This window comes from Coregonus lavaretus (genome assembly GCF_964263955.1).
Source record: "Coregonus lavaretus genome assembly, chromosome: 21".
Taxonomy (NCBI): domain Eukaryota; kingdom Metazoa; phylum Chordata; class Actinopteri; order Salmoniformes; family Salmonidae; genus Coregonus; species Coregonus lavaretus.
In genome coordinates, this window is record NC_140008.1 from 9,586,506 (window position 1) to 9,601,623 (window position 15,118).

Below are 15,118 nucleotides of genomic sequence, written 5' to 3' on the forward strand. Positions count from 1 at the left end.
ATTCTACTTTCCTCAACCTCTTCACTATTCTTGTTTGGGACTTGTTAACCATGTCAGGAGAACCAGCTGACCAAATTAAGTTTGAATTCTTCTTTCAAATCAGGAAGTTAATGATTTCTCTCTACTTTAACTTCCACTGTGGCATTATAGAAATCAAATTTTTCAACAAAGGTTGCTGTTGTCTAGATAGGACTTCCCCAGCTGATTCAGAGGATGCCATTGGGGTTTGCCTCTCAACCACAATTGTTATCCACAATGCACTTCCTGTTTGTTGAGACTAAACCGGGTGAGAGGTGAAGAAGACGGAGCTATTGGACTGGTGAGTCACTGAGTTCACCTGTATCTATCATCACTCTGTAGGCCTATTGATCCACCCCACACAGGGCATATGGAAGAGTACAGTATGCAGCAGGAGAAAAATACATTTGGTCATAACTGCTACGCCATTTCCTGGTTTCTAAAATTCTAATAGTTTGCCTAATTTCAGTTTGTCACAAAACAAGCAAGTATAGTGTAGAGAATCATTGTGCCATCTAAACTGCTGTGAAATATATTTCCCAAAGCTAAAAATATAGTATTTTCAGCTGGTGTACAAAACTAAAAGTAAAAGACACAAAAACAAAACTTAACAGGAAAGCATAGAAATAGCACACATAAAACCGATCTACTGCTTCTTAGACTTGCTTTCAATGAGAAAGACAGATCTATAACTCAAATGTTAATGTGGTCGGGTCGCCCAAAAGGTTACATATTTCTGCTTTAATGAGAGATTCTCGCAGAGGTGTGCGGATATGTGAAAAGCTGTTCAAATGGAGGAAGAGAGGACAGAGCTGAGGTGGCTTTCGGTTATATAAACACACATCCTCTAATTTTAACGGCCATTGATCAACAGTCCCCACACACAGAAACACGCACAACAGCCTGTCGTAACAAGCAAGTCCTAGCTAACACGCTGCTGTGATGACACAGGCGTTCTGTGCGTTCTGTGCGTACAAAAGTCTTGACTTCGCAATGACTGAACTCTATGGTGCACTTCAGTGCTCTGCTGCAGATGGTGTTGTCACCCGGGCCTACTGCATGCTGGGAAGTCCTCTCGGCTTTCCAACACAAACTGCAGGGGGAGCTGACCTGACTAAATGTTTTGCTCCGAGACATGACTGCTCGAAAAACGGATAATGCTGTTTGTTTGACTTTGGTTCCTCAATACAAGGGCCCGGCCCTGGGCTTAGCTACCACAGGTCGTCAATGCTTGAGAAATAAAATGGTAGGGAGGAGAGAGAGCGAGAGAGAGAGAGAAAAACAGAGAGAGAAAAGCTCACTTGTTTCATTTAATACAACAGCAAACATTTCCACAGAAACAAACTACCTGTTTTGCAACATCTGATGCCAGCCCTTGAAGTGTTAGCAACAACAGGCTTACTTACACCCAACCGCTGACGTCCAATCTGTTAATTTGGAAGGTAATGACAATATCAAACAGCACTCTGGCTCGAGTAGGGAGTTGGCTGCGATAGGCTGTGGGGCAGATTACTATGGGCCTGGGTAACTCTACACCGCTGTGCTGTGTAATGCTGCTTGAGAGTAGTGCTTTGCCCGCCAGCCTGCTCACACACACACACGGTCTTACACGCTCGGCCTACATGAGAGCGCCTGCTGCCATGGCAACGCTGGGCCGCTCTGGGACTTGTCAGATGAGTCCGCCGTGGGGCATGGTGGGGAGATGTATGGGCTTGTTCCTGCTTAGACTATACCAACACTACTGCTGCCTGGTAGCTAGGCTAGTTGGCTAGGGCGACACACACAGACACACGTTGCACAGACTTGTACACACACACACACACAGTTAAGGCGAGAGCATGTACAGACAGACGGACATGCAAAACAGACCTATGAAAGCAAACACCCAGACTACAGACAAAACGTTATGTAACAGCAGTCTGTCTAACACACACAGACTACAAACAGACATAACAGTCAAGCAGCCATAAACGTTCACAGAAAAACAGACATTCCACAACCAGACACAGCAGAGTGAACTGGACATAGTTCTCAACTCATGGTACCGAGTAGGTGACACAGACACATTGAAAGGGTTTTAGGTCAAATCTGATTCATTCAAATTTTACTGATGTACAGATATTTGTCAAATCAAAGGCGCTCCAGTACCGCTTGCCGTGCGGTAGCAGAGAGAACAGACGGTGACTTGGGAGGATGGAGTCTTTGACCATTTTTAGGGCCTTCCTCTGACACCACCTGGTATATAGGTCCTGGATGGCAGGAAGCTTGGCCCCAGTGATGTACTGGGCCATACGAACTACCCTCTGTAGCGTTTTGTGGTCAGATGCTGAGCAGGTGCCATACCAAGTGGTGATGCAACCAGTCAAGACGCTCTCAATGGTGTAGCTGTAGAACATTGAGGATCTGAGGGCAAATGCCAAATATTTTCAGACCAAACTAAATGATGGTTTTGGAGTCGTGTCATGTTTGAATAGGGAGTACAGGAGGGGGGTAAGCACGCAGCCCTGAGGGGCCCCAGTGTTGAGGATCAGCGTGGCGAATGCGTTGTTGCCTACCCTCACCACCTGGGGGCGGCCCATAAGAAAGTCCAGTATCCAATTGCAGAGGAAGGTGTTTAATCCCAGGGTTCTTAGCTTAGTGATGAGCTTGGAGGGCACTATGGTGTTGAACGCTGAGCTGTAGTCAATGAACAAATCAAATCAAATTTTATTGGCCACATGCGCCGAATACAATAGGTGCAGACATTACAGTGAAATGCTTACTTACAGTTCTTAACCAACAGTGCATTTATTTTTAATAAAAAAGTAGAATAAAACAACAAAAAAGTGTTGAGAAAAAAAGAGCAGAAGTAAAATAAAATAACAGTAGGGAGGCTATATATACCGGGGGGTACCGGTGCAGAGTCAATGTGCGGGGGCACCGGCTAGTTGAGGTAGTTGAAGTAATATGTACATGTGGGTAGAGTTAAAGTGACTATGCAAAAATAATTAACAGAGTAGCAGCAGAGTAAAAAGATGGGGTGGGGGGGGGGGCAGTGCAAATAGTCTGGGTAGCCATGATTAGCTATTCAGGAGTCTTATGGCTTGGGGGTAGAAGCTGTTGAGAAGTCTTTTGGACCTAGACTTGGCACTCCGGTACCGCTTGCCGTGCGGTAGCAGAGAGAACAGTCTATGACTAGGGTTGCTGGAGTCTTTGACAATTTTGAGGGCCTTCCTCTGACACCGCCTGGTATAGAGGTCCTGGATGGCAGGAAGCTTGGCTCCAGTGATGTACTGGGCCGTACGCACTACCCTCTGTAGTGCCTTGCGGTCGGAGGCCAAGCAGTTGCCATACCAGGCGGTGATGCAACCAGTCAGGATGCTCTCGATGGTGCAGCTGTAGAATTTGAGGATCTGAGGACCCATGCCAAATCTTTTCAGTCTCCTTAGGGGGAATAGGTTTTGTCGTGCCCTCTTCACAACTGTCTTGGTGTGCTTGGACCATGTTAGTTTGTTGGTGATGTAGACACCAAGGAACTTGAATCTCTCAACCTGTTCCACTACAGCCCCGTCGATGAGAATGGGGGCGTGCTCAGTCCTCTTTTTTTTCCTGTAGTCCACAATCATCTCCTTTGTCTTGGTCACGTTGAGGGAGAGGTTGTTATCCTGGCACCACACGGACAGGTCTCTGACCTCCTTCCTATAGGCTGTCTCATCGTTGTCGGTGATCAGGCCTACCACTGTTGTGTCGTCGGCAAACTTAATGATGGTGTTGGAGTCGTGCCTGGCCATGCAGTCATGGGTGAACAGGGAGTACATGAGGGGACTGAGCACGCACCCCTGAGGGGCCCCCGTGTTGAGGATCAGTGTGGCAGATGTGTTGTTACCTACCCTTACCACCTGGGGGCGGCCCGTCAGGAAGTCCAGGATCCAGTTGCAAAGGGAGGTGTTTAGTCCCAGGATCCTTAGCTTAGTGATGAGCTTAGAGGGCACTATGGTGTTGAATGCTGAGCTGTAGTCAATGAATAGCATTCTCACGTAGGTGTTCCTCTTGTCCAGGTGGAAAAGGGCAGTGTGGAGTGCAATAGAGATTGCATCATCTGTGGATCTGTTGGGGCGGTATGCAAATTGGAGTGGGTCTAGGGTTTCTGGGATAATGGTGTTGATGTGAGCCATGACCAGCCTTTCAAAGCACTTCATGGCTACAGACGTCAGTGCTACGGGTCGGTAGTCATTTAGGCAGGTTATCTTAGAGTCCTTGGGCACGGGGACTATGGTGGTCTGCTTGAAACATGTTGGTATTACAGACTCAGTCAGGGACATGTTGAAAATGTCAGTGAAGACACTTGCCAGTTGGTCAGCACATGCTCGGAGTACACGTCCTGGTAATCCGTCTGGCCCTGCGGCCTTGTGAATGTTGACCTGCTTAAAAGTCTTACTCACATTGGCTACGGAGAGCGTGATCACATAGTCATCCGGAACAGCTGGTGCTCATGCATGCTTCAGTGTTGCTTGCCTCGAAGCGAGCATAGAAGTGGTTTAGCTCGTCTGGAAGTCTTGTGTCACTGGGCAGCTCGTGGCTGTGCTTCCCTTTGTAGTCTGTAATCGTTTTCAAGCCCTGCCACATCCGACGAGCGTCAGAGCCGGTGTAGTACGATTCAATCTTAGTCCTGTATTGACTCTTTGCCTGTTTGATGGTTTGTCAGAGGGCATAGCGGGATTTCTTATAAGCGTCCGGGTTAGGGTCCCGCTCCTTGAAAGCGGCAGCTCTACCCTTTAGCTCAGTGCGGATGTTTCCTGTAATCCATGGCTTCTGGTTGGGGTATGTACATACGGTCACTGTGGGGATGACATCATCGATGCACTTATTGATGAAGCCAGTGACTGATGTGGTGTACTCCTCAATGCTATCTGAAGAATCCCGGAACATATTCCAGTCTGTGCTAGCAATAAACAGTCCTGTAACTTAGCATCTGCGTCATCTGACCACTTTTTTATTAACCGAGTCACTGGTGCTTCCTGCTTTAGTTTTTGCTTATAAGCAGGAATCAGGAGGATAGAGTTATGGTCAGATTTGCCAAATGGAGGGCAAGGGAGAGCTTTGTATGCGTCTCTGTGTGTGGAGTAAAGGTGGTCAAGAGTTTTTTTTCCTCTGGTTGCACATTTAACATGCTGGTAGAAATTAGGTAGAACGGATTTAAGTTTCCCTGCATTAAAGTCCCCGGCCACTGGGAGCGCTGCCTCTGGATGAGCGTTTTCCTGTTGACTTATGGCCTTATACAGCTCATTCAGTGCAATCTTAATGCCAGCATTGGTTTGTGGTGGTAAATAGACAGCTATGAAAAATATAGATGAAAACTCTCTTGGTAAATAGTGTGGTCTACAGCTTATCATAAGATATTCTACCTCAGGCGAGCAAAACCTTGAGACTTCCTTAGTATTTGATTTTGTGCACCAGCTGTTGTTTACAAATATACACAGACCGCCACCCCCTTGTCTTACCGGAGTCAGCCGTTCTAACCTGCCGATGTAGCGTATAGCCCGCTAGCTGTATGTTATCCATGTCGTCGTTCAGCCACGACTCGGTGAAACATAAGATATTACAGTTTTTAATGTCCCGTTGGTAGGATAACCGTAATCTTAGGTCATCCAATTTATTCTCCAATGATTGAAGATAGTTTAATAGGATTGATGGGAGCGGCAGTTTACTTGCTCGCCGTCGGATCCTTACAAGGCACCCCGACCTACGTCCACGATATCTCCGTCTCTTCCTCATGCGAATGACGGGGATTTGGGCCTTGTCGGGTGTCTGTAGGATATCCTTCGCGGCCGTCTCGTTGAAGAAAAAATCTTTGTCCAATACGAGGTGAGTAATCGCTGTCCTGATATCCAGAAGCTCTTTTTGGTTATAAGAGACGATGGCAGAAACATTATGTACAAAATAAATTACAAATAACGCGGAAAAACACACATAATAGTACAATTGGTTAGAGGGCTGTAAAACGGCAGCCATCTTCTCCGGCGCCACTCTATAACTTCAGCATTCTCACGTAGGTGTTCCTTTTGTCCAGGTGGGAAAGGGCAGTGTGGAGTGCATCTGCGTCATCTGTGGATCTGTTGGGGCGGTATGCAAAATGGAGTGGGTCCAGGGTGTCTGGGATGGTGGTCTTGATGTGACCCATGACCAGCCATTCGAAGCATTTCATGGCTACAGATGTGAGGGCTACGGGATAGTCATTTAGTCAGGTTACCTTGGCGTTCTTGGGCACGGGGACTATGGTGGTCTGCTTGAAACGTGGGTATTACAGACTGGGTGAGGGAGAGGTTGAAAATGTCAGTGAAGACACTTGATAGCTGGTCAGCACATGCGCCGAGTATGCGTCCTGGTAATCCGTCTGGCCCTGCGGCCTTGTGAATGTTAACCTGTTTAAAAGGTTTCTCACATCGGCTACAGAGAGCGTGATCACACAATCGTTCGCAACAGCTGGTGTGCTCAAGCACGGTTCAGTGTTGCTGACCTCGAAGAGAGCATAGAAGGCATTTAGCTCATCTGGTAGGCTTGCGTCACTTGGCAGCTCGCGGCTGGGTTTCCCTTTGTAATCCATGATAGTTTTGCAAGCCCTGCCACATCCGATGATAATCTGAGCCGGTGTAGTAGGATTCGCTCTTAGTCCTGTATTGATACTTTGCCTGTTTGATGGTTAAATCGGAGGGCATAGCAGGATGTTTTATAAGCGTCCAGATGTGTGCCCCGCTCTTTGAAACCGGCAGCTCTAGCCTTTAGCTCAGTGCTGATGTTGCCTGTAATCTATGGTTCTGGTTAGGATATGAACGTATGGTCACTGTAGGGACGACGTCATCGATGCACTTATCAATAAAGCCGGTGACTGATGTGGTAAACTCCTCAATGCCATCGGATGAATCCCGGAACATATTCCAATCTGTGCTTGCGAAACAGTCCTGCCTTATTGGACCACTTCCATATTGAGCGCATCACTGGTACTTCATGTTTGAGTTTTTGCTTGTAAGCAGGAATTAATAGGATGAAGTTATGGTCAGATTTGTCAAATGGAGGGTGAGGGAGAGATTTGTATGTGTCTCTGTTTGTAGAGTAGAGGTGATCTAGATTTTCTTTCTCTAGTTGCACAGGAGACATGCTGGTAGAAATTAGTTTTAAATGGATTTCAGTTTCCCTGCATTAAAATCCCTGCCACTAGGAGCGCCACATCTGGGTGAGCATTTTCTTGTTTGCTTTTAATAATAATACAATATGCCATTTAGCAGACGCTTTTATCCAAAGCGACTTACAGTCATGTGCGCATAAATTTTTACGTATGGGTGGTCCCGGGGATCGAACCCACTACCCTGCCGTTACAAGCGCCATGCTCTACAAGCGCCAGCTCGTTGAGTGCGGTCTTAGTGCCAACATCGGTTTGTGGTGGTAAATAGACAGCTACAAAAAATATAGATAAAACTCTTGGTAAATAGTATGGTCTACATGTTATCCTGAGGTATTCTAACTCAGGCGAGCAGAACCTCGATACTTCCTTAATATTAGAGATTGTGCACCAACTATTGTTGACAAAGAGACACACACCCCCTCCTCTGAGCTTCCCCGACGCAGCCATTCTGTCCTGCCGATGTATAGAAAAAACATCTAGATTTATATTTTCCATGTCCTTGTTCAGCCACGACTTGGTGAAACAGAGGATATTACAATTCTTCAGATCACATTGATAGAATAGTCTCAAACGGAGCTCATCCAGTTTATTTTCCAATGATGGCACGTTCGCCAATAGAACGGATGGTAATAGTGACTTATCCACTCACCATCTCAGTCTCGTTAGATATTCCGCATGCCAACCTCTATATCGTCGCTGAGTGTTGGGGATTTGGGCCTGGCCAGGGATGAGCATTATGTCCTTCGCCTCCGATTCGTTGAAATAGAAGTCCTCATCCAAATCGAGATTAGTAATTTCTGTTTTGATGTGGTCCTCTGTAGCTCAGCTGGTAGAGCACGGCGCTTGTAACGCCAAGGTAGTGGGTTCGATCCCCGGGACCACCCATACACAAAAAAAATTATGCATGCATGACTGTAAGTCGCTTTGGATAAAAGCGTCTGCTAAATGGCATATTATTATTATATTATTATGTCCAGAAGCTCTTTTTGGTCATTTGAAACGATGGCCGAAACATTATGTACAAAAAGAGTTAGGATCAGCGCAAAAAATTATACATATATCCGCCGCCATTACTCATTGCACATATTGAGACTGGTAGAGGATGATGTCAATTCCCCCTGGGCTTCATCCATCCTCAGGCTTTTATCGTTACAGCAAGAGGTTCGTAAAGGCTGCACCCAAATTGCCCCCTATTCACTTCATAGTGCACTACTTTTGACCATCATAGTCAAAATAGCACAATTGGTCAGGTGTCCTGCTTATTACTATGCCTCTGAGACAGTGGGGGAAAAACCGAATGACACCGTTTATAGTTAAGACAATCGTCTCATGCAGAACGGAAATTATGGTCTTTCTGTGGGAAGAATGCAGCCAATTGTCCTGTTCCGACACGGAGAAACACAATGAGACAGGAAGTGGGCTTTCTGGGAACACCACACACACAGTCTAGGCCTTACTACTCATTCATTCTCTTATTCCAAAATCTATTTTCTGACTAAACCAGACTAAAAAAGGGAAGAGACACAGTAAATAAAGTAATTTCAGACGAGTCATTGTGTGTATAAAGAAGTTACACAACAATTCTGTGACCTCTCTTCAGTTGAGCTCAAACCCACTGACAATGCTTCAGACAGATGGTTGCTCACTTTTAGGAAAAGGATGGAGGCTAATGTTATTCTGTGCCACATGCCTTCGGTCCTGTCCCAAATCTCAGACATTTTGATTAAAATAGACAGATTTAGCGTAGAAAGAGCATCTTTCCTCTCAAAAAGGATTTGAAAAAAAAAAAGGAGTGGAGGTATAGAGGTCAAGCCTTCACAAGGTGTTGGCAACCATACCACACTACTTGGCTACATGCTTTGGGAACCAAAATTGATGTTTTGGCAGTGCTAGTATGATGTGGGACTTGTAACCCAGTTGTTTTGGCTGGGATTTGTTGAACCCCTTTAATAATTGTATTGTGCTAGAATCTTACCCATTTGTTTTGGCTTGTCACAAGGGCTACATTTAGACAGGCAGCCCAATTCTGATATTTTTTTCCCACCAATTGGTCTTTTGACAAATCACATCAGATCTTTTCACATCAGATATTTTTCAGAGCTGATCTGATTGGTCAAAAGAGAATTGGGCTGCCTGTCTAAACGCAGCCATAGTGTGGGCAATGGGCATTGCAACCATTACTGATTGCTTTGCTAGTGGTATTTGCTTTAGGGACCAAATTGAGGTTTCGGCAGTGCCGTTATGATGTAATTGATGTGGGACTTGACCTTGTTTTGGCTCGGCTTTTGATGAACGGACCCTTTAATATTTTGGTTGCGCTAAAGTGCTTTAACTACGTTGGGTTGTTTTGGCTGAGCCATGGTAGAACTTGGTTGTTTTGGCTGAGCCATGGTAGAACTTGGTTGTTTTGGCTGTGCCATGGTAGAACTTGGTTGTTTTGGCTGTGCCATGGTAGAACTTGGTTGTTTTGGCTGTGGTGTGGTTGTGTACAGAGTTGTTTTGGAGAGAGTTTGTATGATCGTCTTATGCAAGTAGAGGACTAGACATACCTGATTGTTTGGCTTGTGCTGGGACGAGGACTCTGGGATGGTGAGGGAGTGGCTCCTGGTGACCCCCGCCCCCACCGACAACTGCCGAGGCTGAGAGCGACCTGCGAGTTGACCCTTCACCTCAGTTGGTGGACTGCTGCCGCCAGCCCCTCCCTCCGTCTCATCTAGCAGCACAGCGTCCCAGGGGTCCCCGCCGGCTGGCCCTCCCACCACCTTCACGGTGCCGCTCGGTGAGGTGCCCTCCTCACACTCGGCTTTGCACTTGTTGAGCGGGTCCAGGTCCAGCCACTCAAAGTGGCTGACTGCAAGTGGTTCCACGGCAGGTGGCGGTGGGTTGGGCGCCAGCGACACGGCACTGGTCGGGGCAGCATCCAGGTCAGTACTGGCCGACCTGCCGTTCTTCAAGTATTCTGAGGTGCTGTGGATCTTGTCAAAGAGCTTGGCCATCTCCGGGGTGACGGTGGGCTGCTGGAACACCATGGCTCCGGGCTGCTGGATAGGAGTGAAGGCCATGAAGGAGGTCTGCGGGCCAGGCAAGCCCATGTAGGGCGGCATGGCTGGAGAAAAGCCTTTCTGGAAGGAGCAGGTCTGGGGCTTGGGAAACGGAGCAGTGGGGAACATGGGAGCCTGTTGGTGGTTTGGTGTGGACACGCCGGAGCCGGAGGGCGTGGAGAGCATGGAGGGCGTCCACTGGCCGTTGGGGAAGGGAGAGGGGCTGCAGGTGGCTTGGCCCCCCGGGTAGGAGGCGCTGAGGTTGAAGCCCAGCAGCGAGGAGGGCCGCGAGGCCTTGCGGCTGTTGGCCCCGAAGCTGTCGTCCAGCAGGAGCTTCTCCAGCTCCTCATTGGTCAGCTTATCCACGTCGATGTCCCGGAACTTGTCCTTCTCCGCCTGCTTCTTGGCCTCGGGGAAGACGATGAGGTCCTTCTCTGGTCGGCTGCTGGAGGAAGGAGTGGGCCTTGGAGCGGCGGTGGTGGGGAGTTTATTTTTAGAGGAAGCAGAAGAAGAGGAGGTGGAAGAGAAGGTGGTGGTCGCCGTGAGCGTGTGTCTCTTCTCCCTTTGTAGTTTCGCTAAGGCCTCCGCCTCCATGCGAAGGGCCTCCTCCTTACCCACAACCCCCATGGGCTGGGCCACGTCCAGCTTGAACCCATTACCACTGGATATCTGGGCCATGGTGTCAATTTGAGGGTGCCATGTACGTAGAGTTTGTAGTCAGCACTGGTGACAATAGGTAAGACAGGAGATCTGCTTCTTCAAACACCTGGGAAAGGATGGGAAAAGAGCACAAGTCACAATACAGACATCACCAGGAACAATACAGACATCACCAGGAACATTCTACAACCACGACAGGGTCCGACTGAGGCATCTGTTCCGCATTTAGTGAGCCATTTCCATAGCCAATGGTAAAATCTGCAAGACAAAAAAATAAATAAACTGATACTAATGCTGATACATTGTTCCCTTACAGCTAGGCTATTTAAAATATATTACCAAAATATATCAGCTATAATCACACAGGACCATTCTAACTGTGGCTTGTAAAAACATCAGAGCAAGAGGCTTACTGGCATCCTGAAGTATCAAAGTTGTTCAACATGTAGAGACGGCAGAGAGAAAATCCACGACACCCCCACATACACAATGATGCACAGTCAGGGTCAAGGTGAATCCATAAAAGGCCTGTTAAAAAGTTTAGTGCGCCTGGCTAGCACAAGGACTGTCACATGGGTCTCACACTACAGTACAATGTGCTTCAAAATAAAACATCTTCCTTACTGATTTGACTGAGTGTAGCTACAGTACGGATCAATGTTTTGATTGACTGTTACAGGTGTTGTGTTTGTCCAACTTATTTGGCTTGTGTGTGTTTTTGGAGTTAAGAGTTGAGAATCAGGCAAACACACATCTAGTGCAGTCTTATGGCCCTTTTCATTGAAATTGATTGTTGGTCGCATACAGCAGCAAGTAATAGCCATGTTATCAGAGGCTCTTCATGAAAACTGACACGACGCAGTTGTTTATGATCAAACAACCATAATGATATGGGTGTGTAGTTAATCAAATGATGATGTCGTATGCACGCATGACTAAGTCGCTTTGGATAAAAGCGTCTGCTAAATGGCATATTATATTATATTATTATATAAAAGGTTTCATAGACAGGCTAAATAATGATACCATTATATTACAGTGCCTGATTATTATTATTTATTTACTTTCGAAACAAAATATTGGATAGCGATTTACAAAATCTATTTCAAATGTAGAACATTAACAGGCCTACGTGTTGTGATAAAAACCACTCCCTGGTTGCAATATGTGTGCATTCATTGAGTTCCTCAAACGACACAGCTCTCTTCTTCTCCTCCTCACTACCCAGGCCCTCAGTCAGATCTCTCCCCCCCAGGCAACACAGCCCCACTCCTGATCTTCCTTCCCATAGTGGTGAAGAATAGCTGTGCCTGGGATCTCTAGCTAGCCAAGCGCAATTGTGCGTGAGGAATTTGGCATGCAAGGCAGCCAGACGGGTCTGTTTCGCTCTCTGTACGCTTACGGCCCAAGAGTGTCTTATCAGCTGTGCTAATATCAGATCCTGGGCAGAGATTCCAGCGGTGGCAAACCAACGGTGGGAGCAGCACTCAAACATTTGTCTAGTAAGCCACATTCTGCCAGACAGACGTCGACCGAGTTTGATCTGGGTAAAGAAAACAGGAAGGCAGACTGTGGATGTACTGGATGATTTTCTTTCTTCTTCGATTCGTCATCATGTAGCCTAGAATTGGCAGTTTGTTAAGTTTTGCCCTGAGTCTTCCTTTTAAAAAGTAGCCTATACTTGGAGTAGATGCAGTGGGCTATGGCATCTGTTGATGCTATAGGCTTGGCTGGTGGATTTCAAACGTTTCACAATTTTGCTGTGGCCTTAAAATAGCTCACCTCATCTAATCAAGAGCTTGACAGTTAGTTGACAAGTTGAATCAGGTGTACTAGCTCTCTGGAATAGTTCGCATACATGGAACGGCTAGGGGTCCCTGAGCAGAGGTTTGAATTGAAAGGGCAACAGTAAGGGATCAGGCCTATATACAGAAGGACTACCAATGCCATTCAAAGGAAGGGTACCTGAGGAAGAATTAGCAGATGTAAGCCTATATGCAATATAAATGAGAGAACGGCCGATAATCGGCCAAGCTGAATTATCCAGCTGATATTGGCCTTTTGTAGTCTTTGCCTATAGTAAAGCTGCTGCTATGCCAGCCGCCACTCACCGCCTGAGCCACGAGCACTGCACAAAGCTGAGGAATAATCTAGCTGGGAAAATTAGCAGCAAGCTAGCCCATTCTCCAACAGAAAAGTGCAGTATTGAGCAATTGATTGACACAGTGACCAAAATCGAACTCCTGTTGCAAATATAAAAATTTAGTTAATTCACTAATAAGGCTCGTGTCGACGTGCCCGGACATGAATGCAATAGCAAGCTAGCTACAGTGCCTTCGGAAAGTATTCAGACCCCTTGACTTTTTCCACATTGTTACGTTACAGCCTTGTTCTAAGCTTGATAAAAATAAAATTATCAGCAATCTACACACAATACCCCATAATGACAAAGCAAAAACGGGTGAATACATTTGCAAAAATGTCTATAAAATTTTAAACTATAATACCTTATTTACATAAGTATTCAGACCCTTTGCTATGGGACTATATTGAGCTCAGGTGCATCCTGTTTCCATTGATCATCCTTGAGATGTTTCTACAATTTGATTGGAATCCACCTGTGGTAAATTCAATTGATTGGACATGATTTGGAAAGGCACACGCCTGTCTATATAAGGTCCAACAGTTGACAGTGCACATCAGATCAAAAACCAAGCCATGATGTCGAAGGAATTGTCTGTAGAGCTCAGAGACAGGATTGTGTCGAGGCACAGATCTGGGGAAGGGTACCAAACAATTTCTGCAGCATTGAAGGTCCCCAAGAACACAGTGGAATTCATCATTCTTAAATGGAAGAAGTTTGGAACCACCAAGACTCTTCCTAGAGCTGGCCACCCGGCCAAACTGAGCAATTGGGGTAGAAAGGCCTTGGTCAGGGAAGTGACCAAGAACCCGATGGTAACTCTGACAGAGCTCTAGAGTTCCTCTGTGGAGATGGGAGAACCATCTAGAAGGACAACCATCTCTGCAGCACTCCACCAATTAGGCCTTTATGGTAGAGTGGCCAGACGGAAGCCACTCCTCAGTGAAAGGCACATGACAGCCCACTTGGAGTTTGCCAAAAGGCACCTAAACACTCGAACCATGAGAAACAAGATTATCTGGTCTGATGAAACCAAGATTGAGTAATGGATCAGAGAGATCCTTGAGAGATCCTTGATGAAAACCTGCTCCAGAGTGCTCAGGAACTCAGACAGGGCTGAAGGTTCACCTTCCAACAAGACAATGACCCTAAGCACACAGCCAAGAAAATGCAGGAGTGGCTTCGGGACAAGTCTCTGAATGTCCTTGAGTGGCCCAGCCAGAGCCCGGACTTGAACCCAATGTAACAGCTCTGGAGAGACCTGAAAATAGCTGTGCAGCAACGCTCCCCATCCAACCTGACAGAGCTTGAGATGATCTGCAGAGAGGAATGGGAGAAACTCCCCAAATACAGGTGTGCCAAGCTTGTAGCGTCATACCCAAGAAGACTCGAGGCTGTAATTGCTGCCAAAGGTGCTTCAACAAAGCACTGTGTAAAGGGTCTGAATATTTATGCAAATTTGATATTAGCAAAAATTTCTAAAAACCTGTTTTTGCTTTGTGTGTAGATTGATGAGGGAAAAAAACAATTGAATCAATTTTAGAATAAGGCTGTAATATAACAAAATGTGGAAAAGTCAAGGGGGCTGAATACTTTCCGAATGCACTGTATGTGACTTGTTAGGAAAGATTACGATAACTAACCCTTTCATCTGTGATGTTAGCTAGCTAGCTATATTAGCTACTATGTTAGCTAGCTGGCTAGATATACATGGCGCTAAGATATCAGATAGGAGGTAATAGCCAACATAGCTAGCTAACGTTAGCTGGTTATCATTTTGAACATGCACCATTTTCGGCAACGAGCCATTCGACTTGCAGTGTAATGTTAACTATTCACTGGTGTGCTGATCAGACCAACTGCAATCTTAACCATAAATTGACAGTTGATAGTCGGATTACATTATTGTTGTGATAGGGAAAGGTGTTTTTAAATGCCAAAATAAAGGTTGGCAATAGGTTTAGCTACCTAAGAATCTTCCTGCATGTTTAAGGACCAAGAAAGCTGTAGATCAGCGCATGTGTGCGTTCTCACTTCTCAAACTATGGACAGATTTGAGCCATTCAGACAGAACGTGCATCGTCGTTTCATATTTTT

General features: G+C 46.3%; 1 protein-coding gene across 1 annotated transcript in view; it reads right to left on the reverse strand.

Moving 5' to 3' along the window:
- LOC311148869 (phosphatidylinositol 4-phosphate 3-kinase C2 domain-containing subunit alpha-like) overlaps positions 1-15,118 on the reverse strand; it is an 80,368-nt gene that overhangs the window by 59,960 nt on the left and 5,290 nt on the right. The window contains exon 2 of the mRNA XM_084185865.1: positions 9,727-10,984. Coding sequence (XP_084041991.1) covers positions 9,727-10,896 — 1,170 coding nt within the window. The 5' untranslated portion in view covers positions 10,897-10,984. The remainder of the gene's footprint in view (positions 1-9,726; positions 10,985-15,118) is intronic.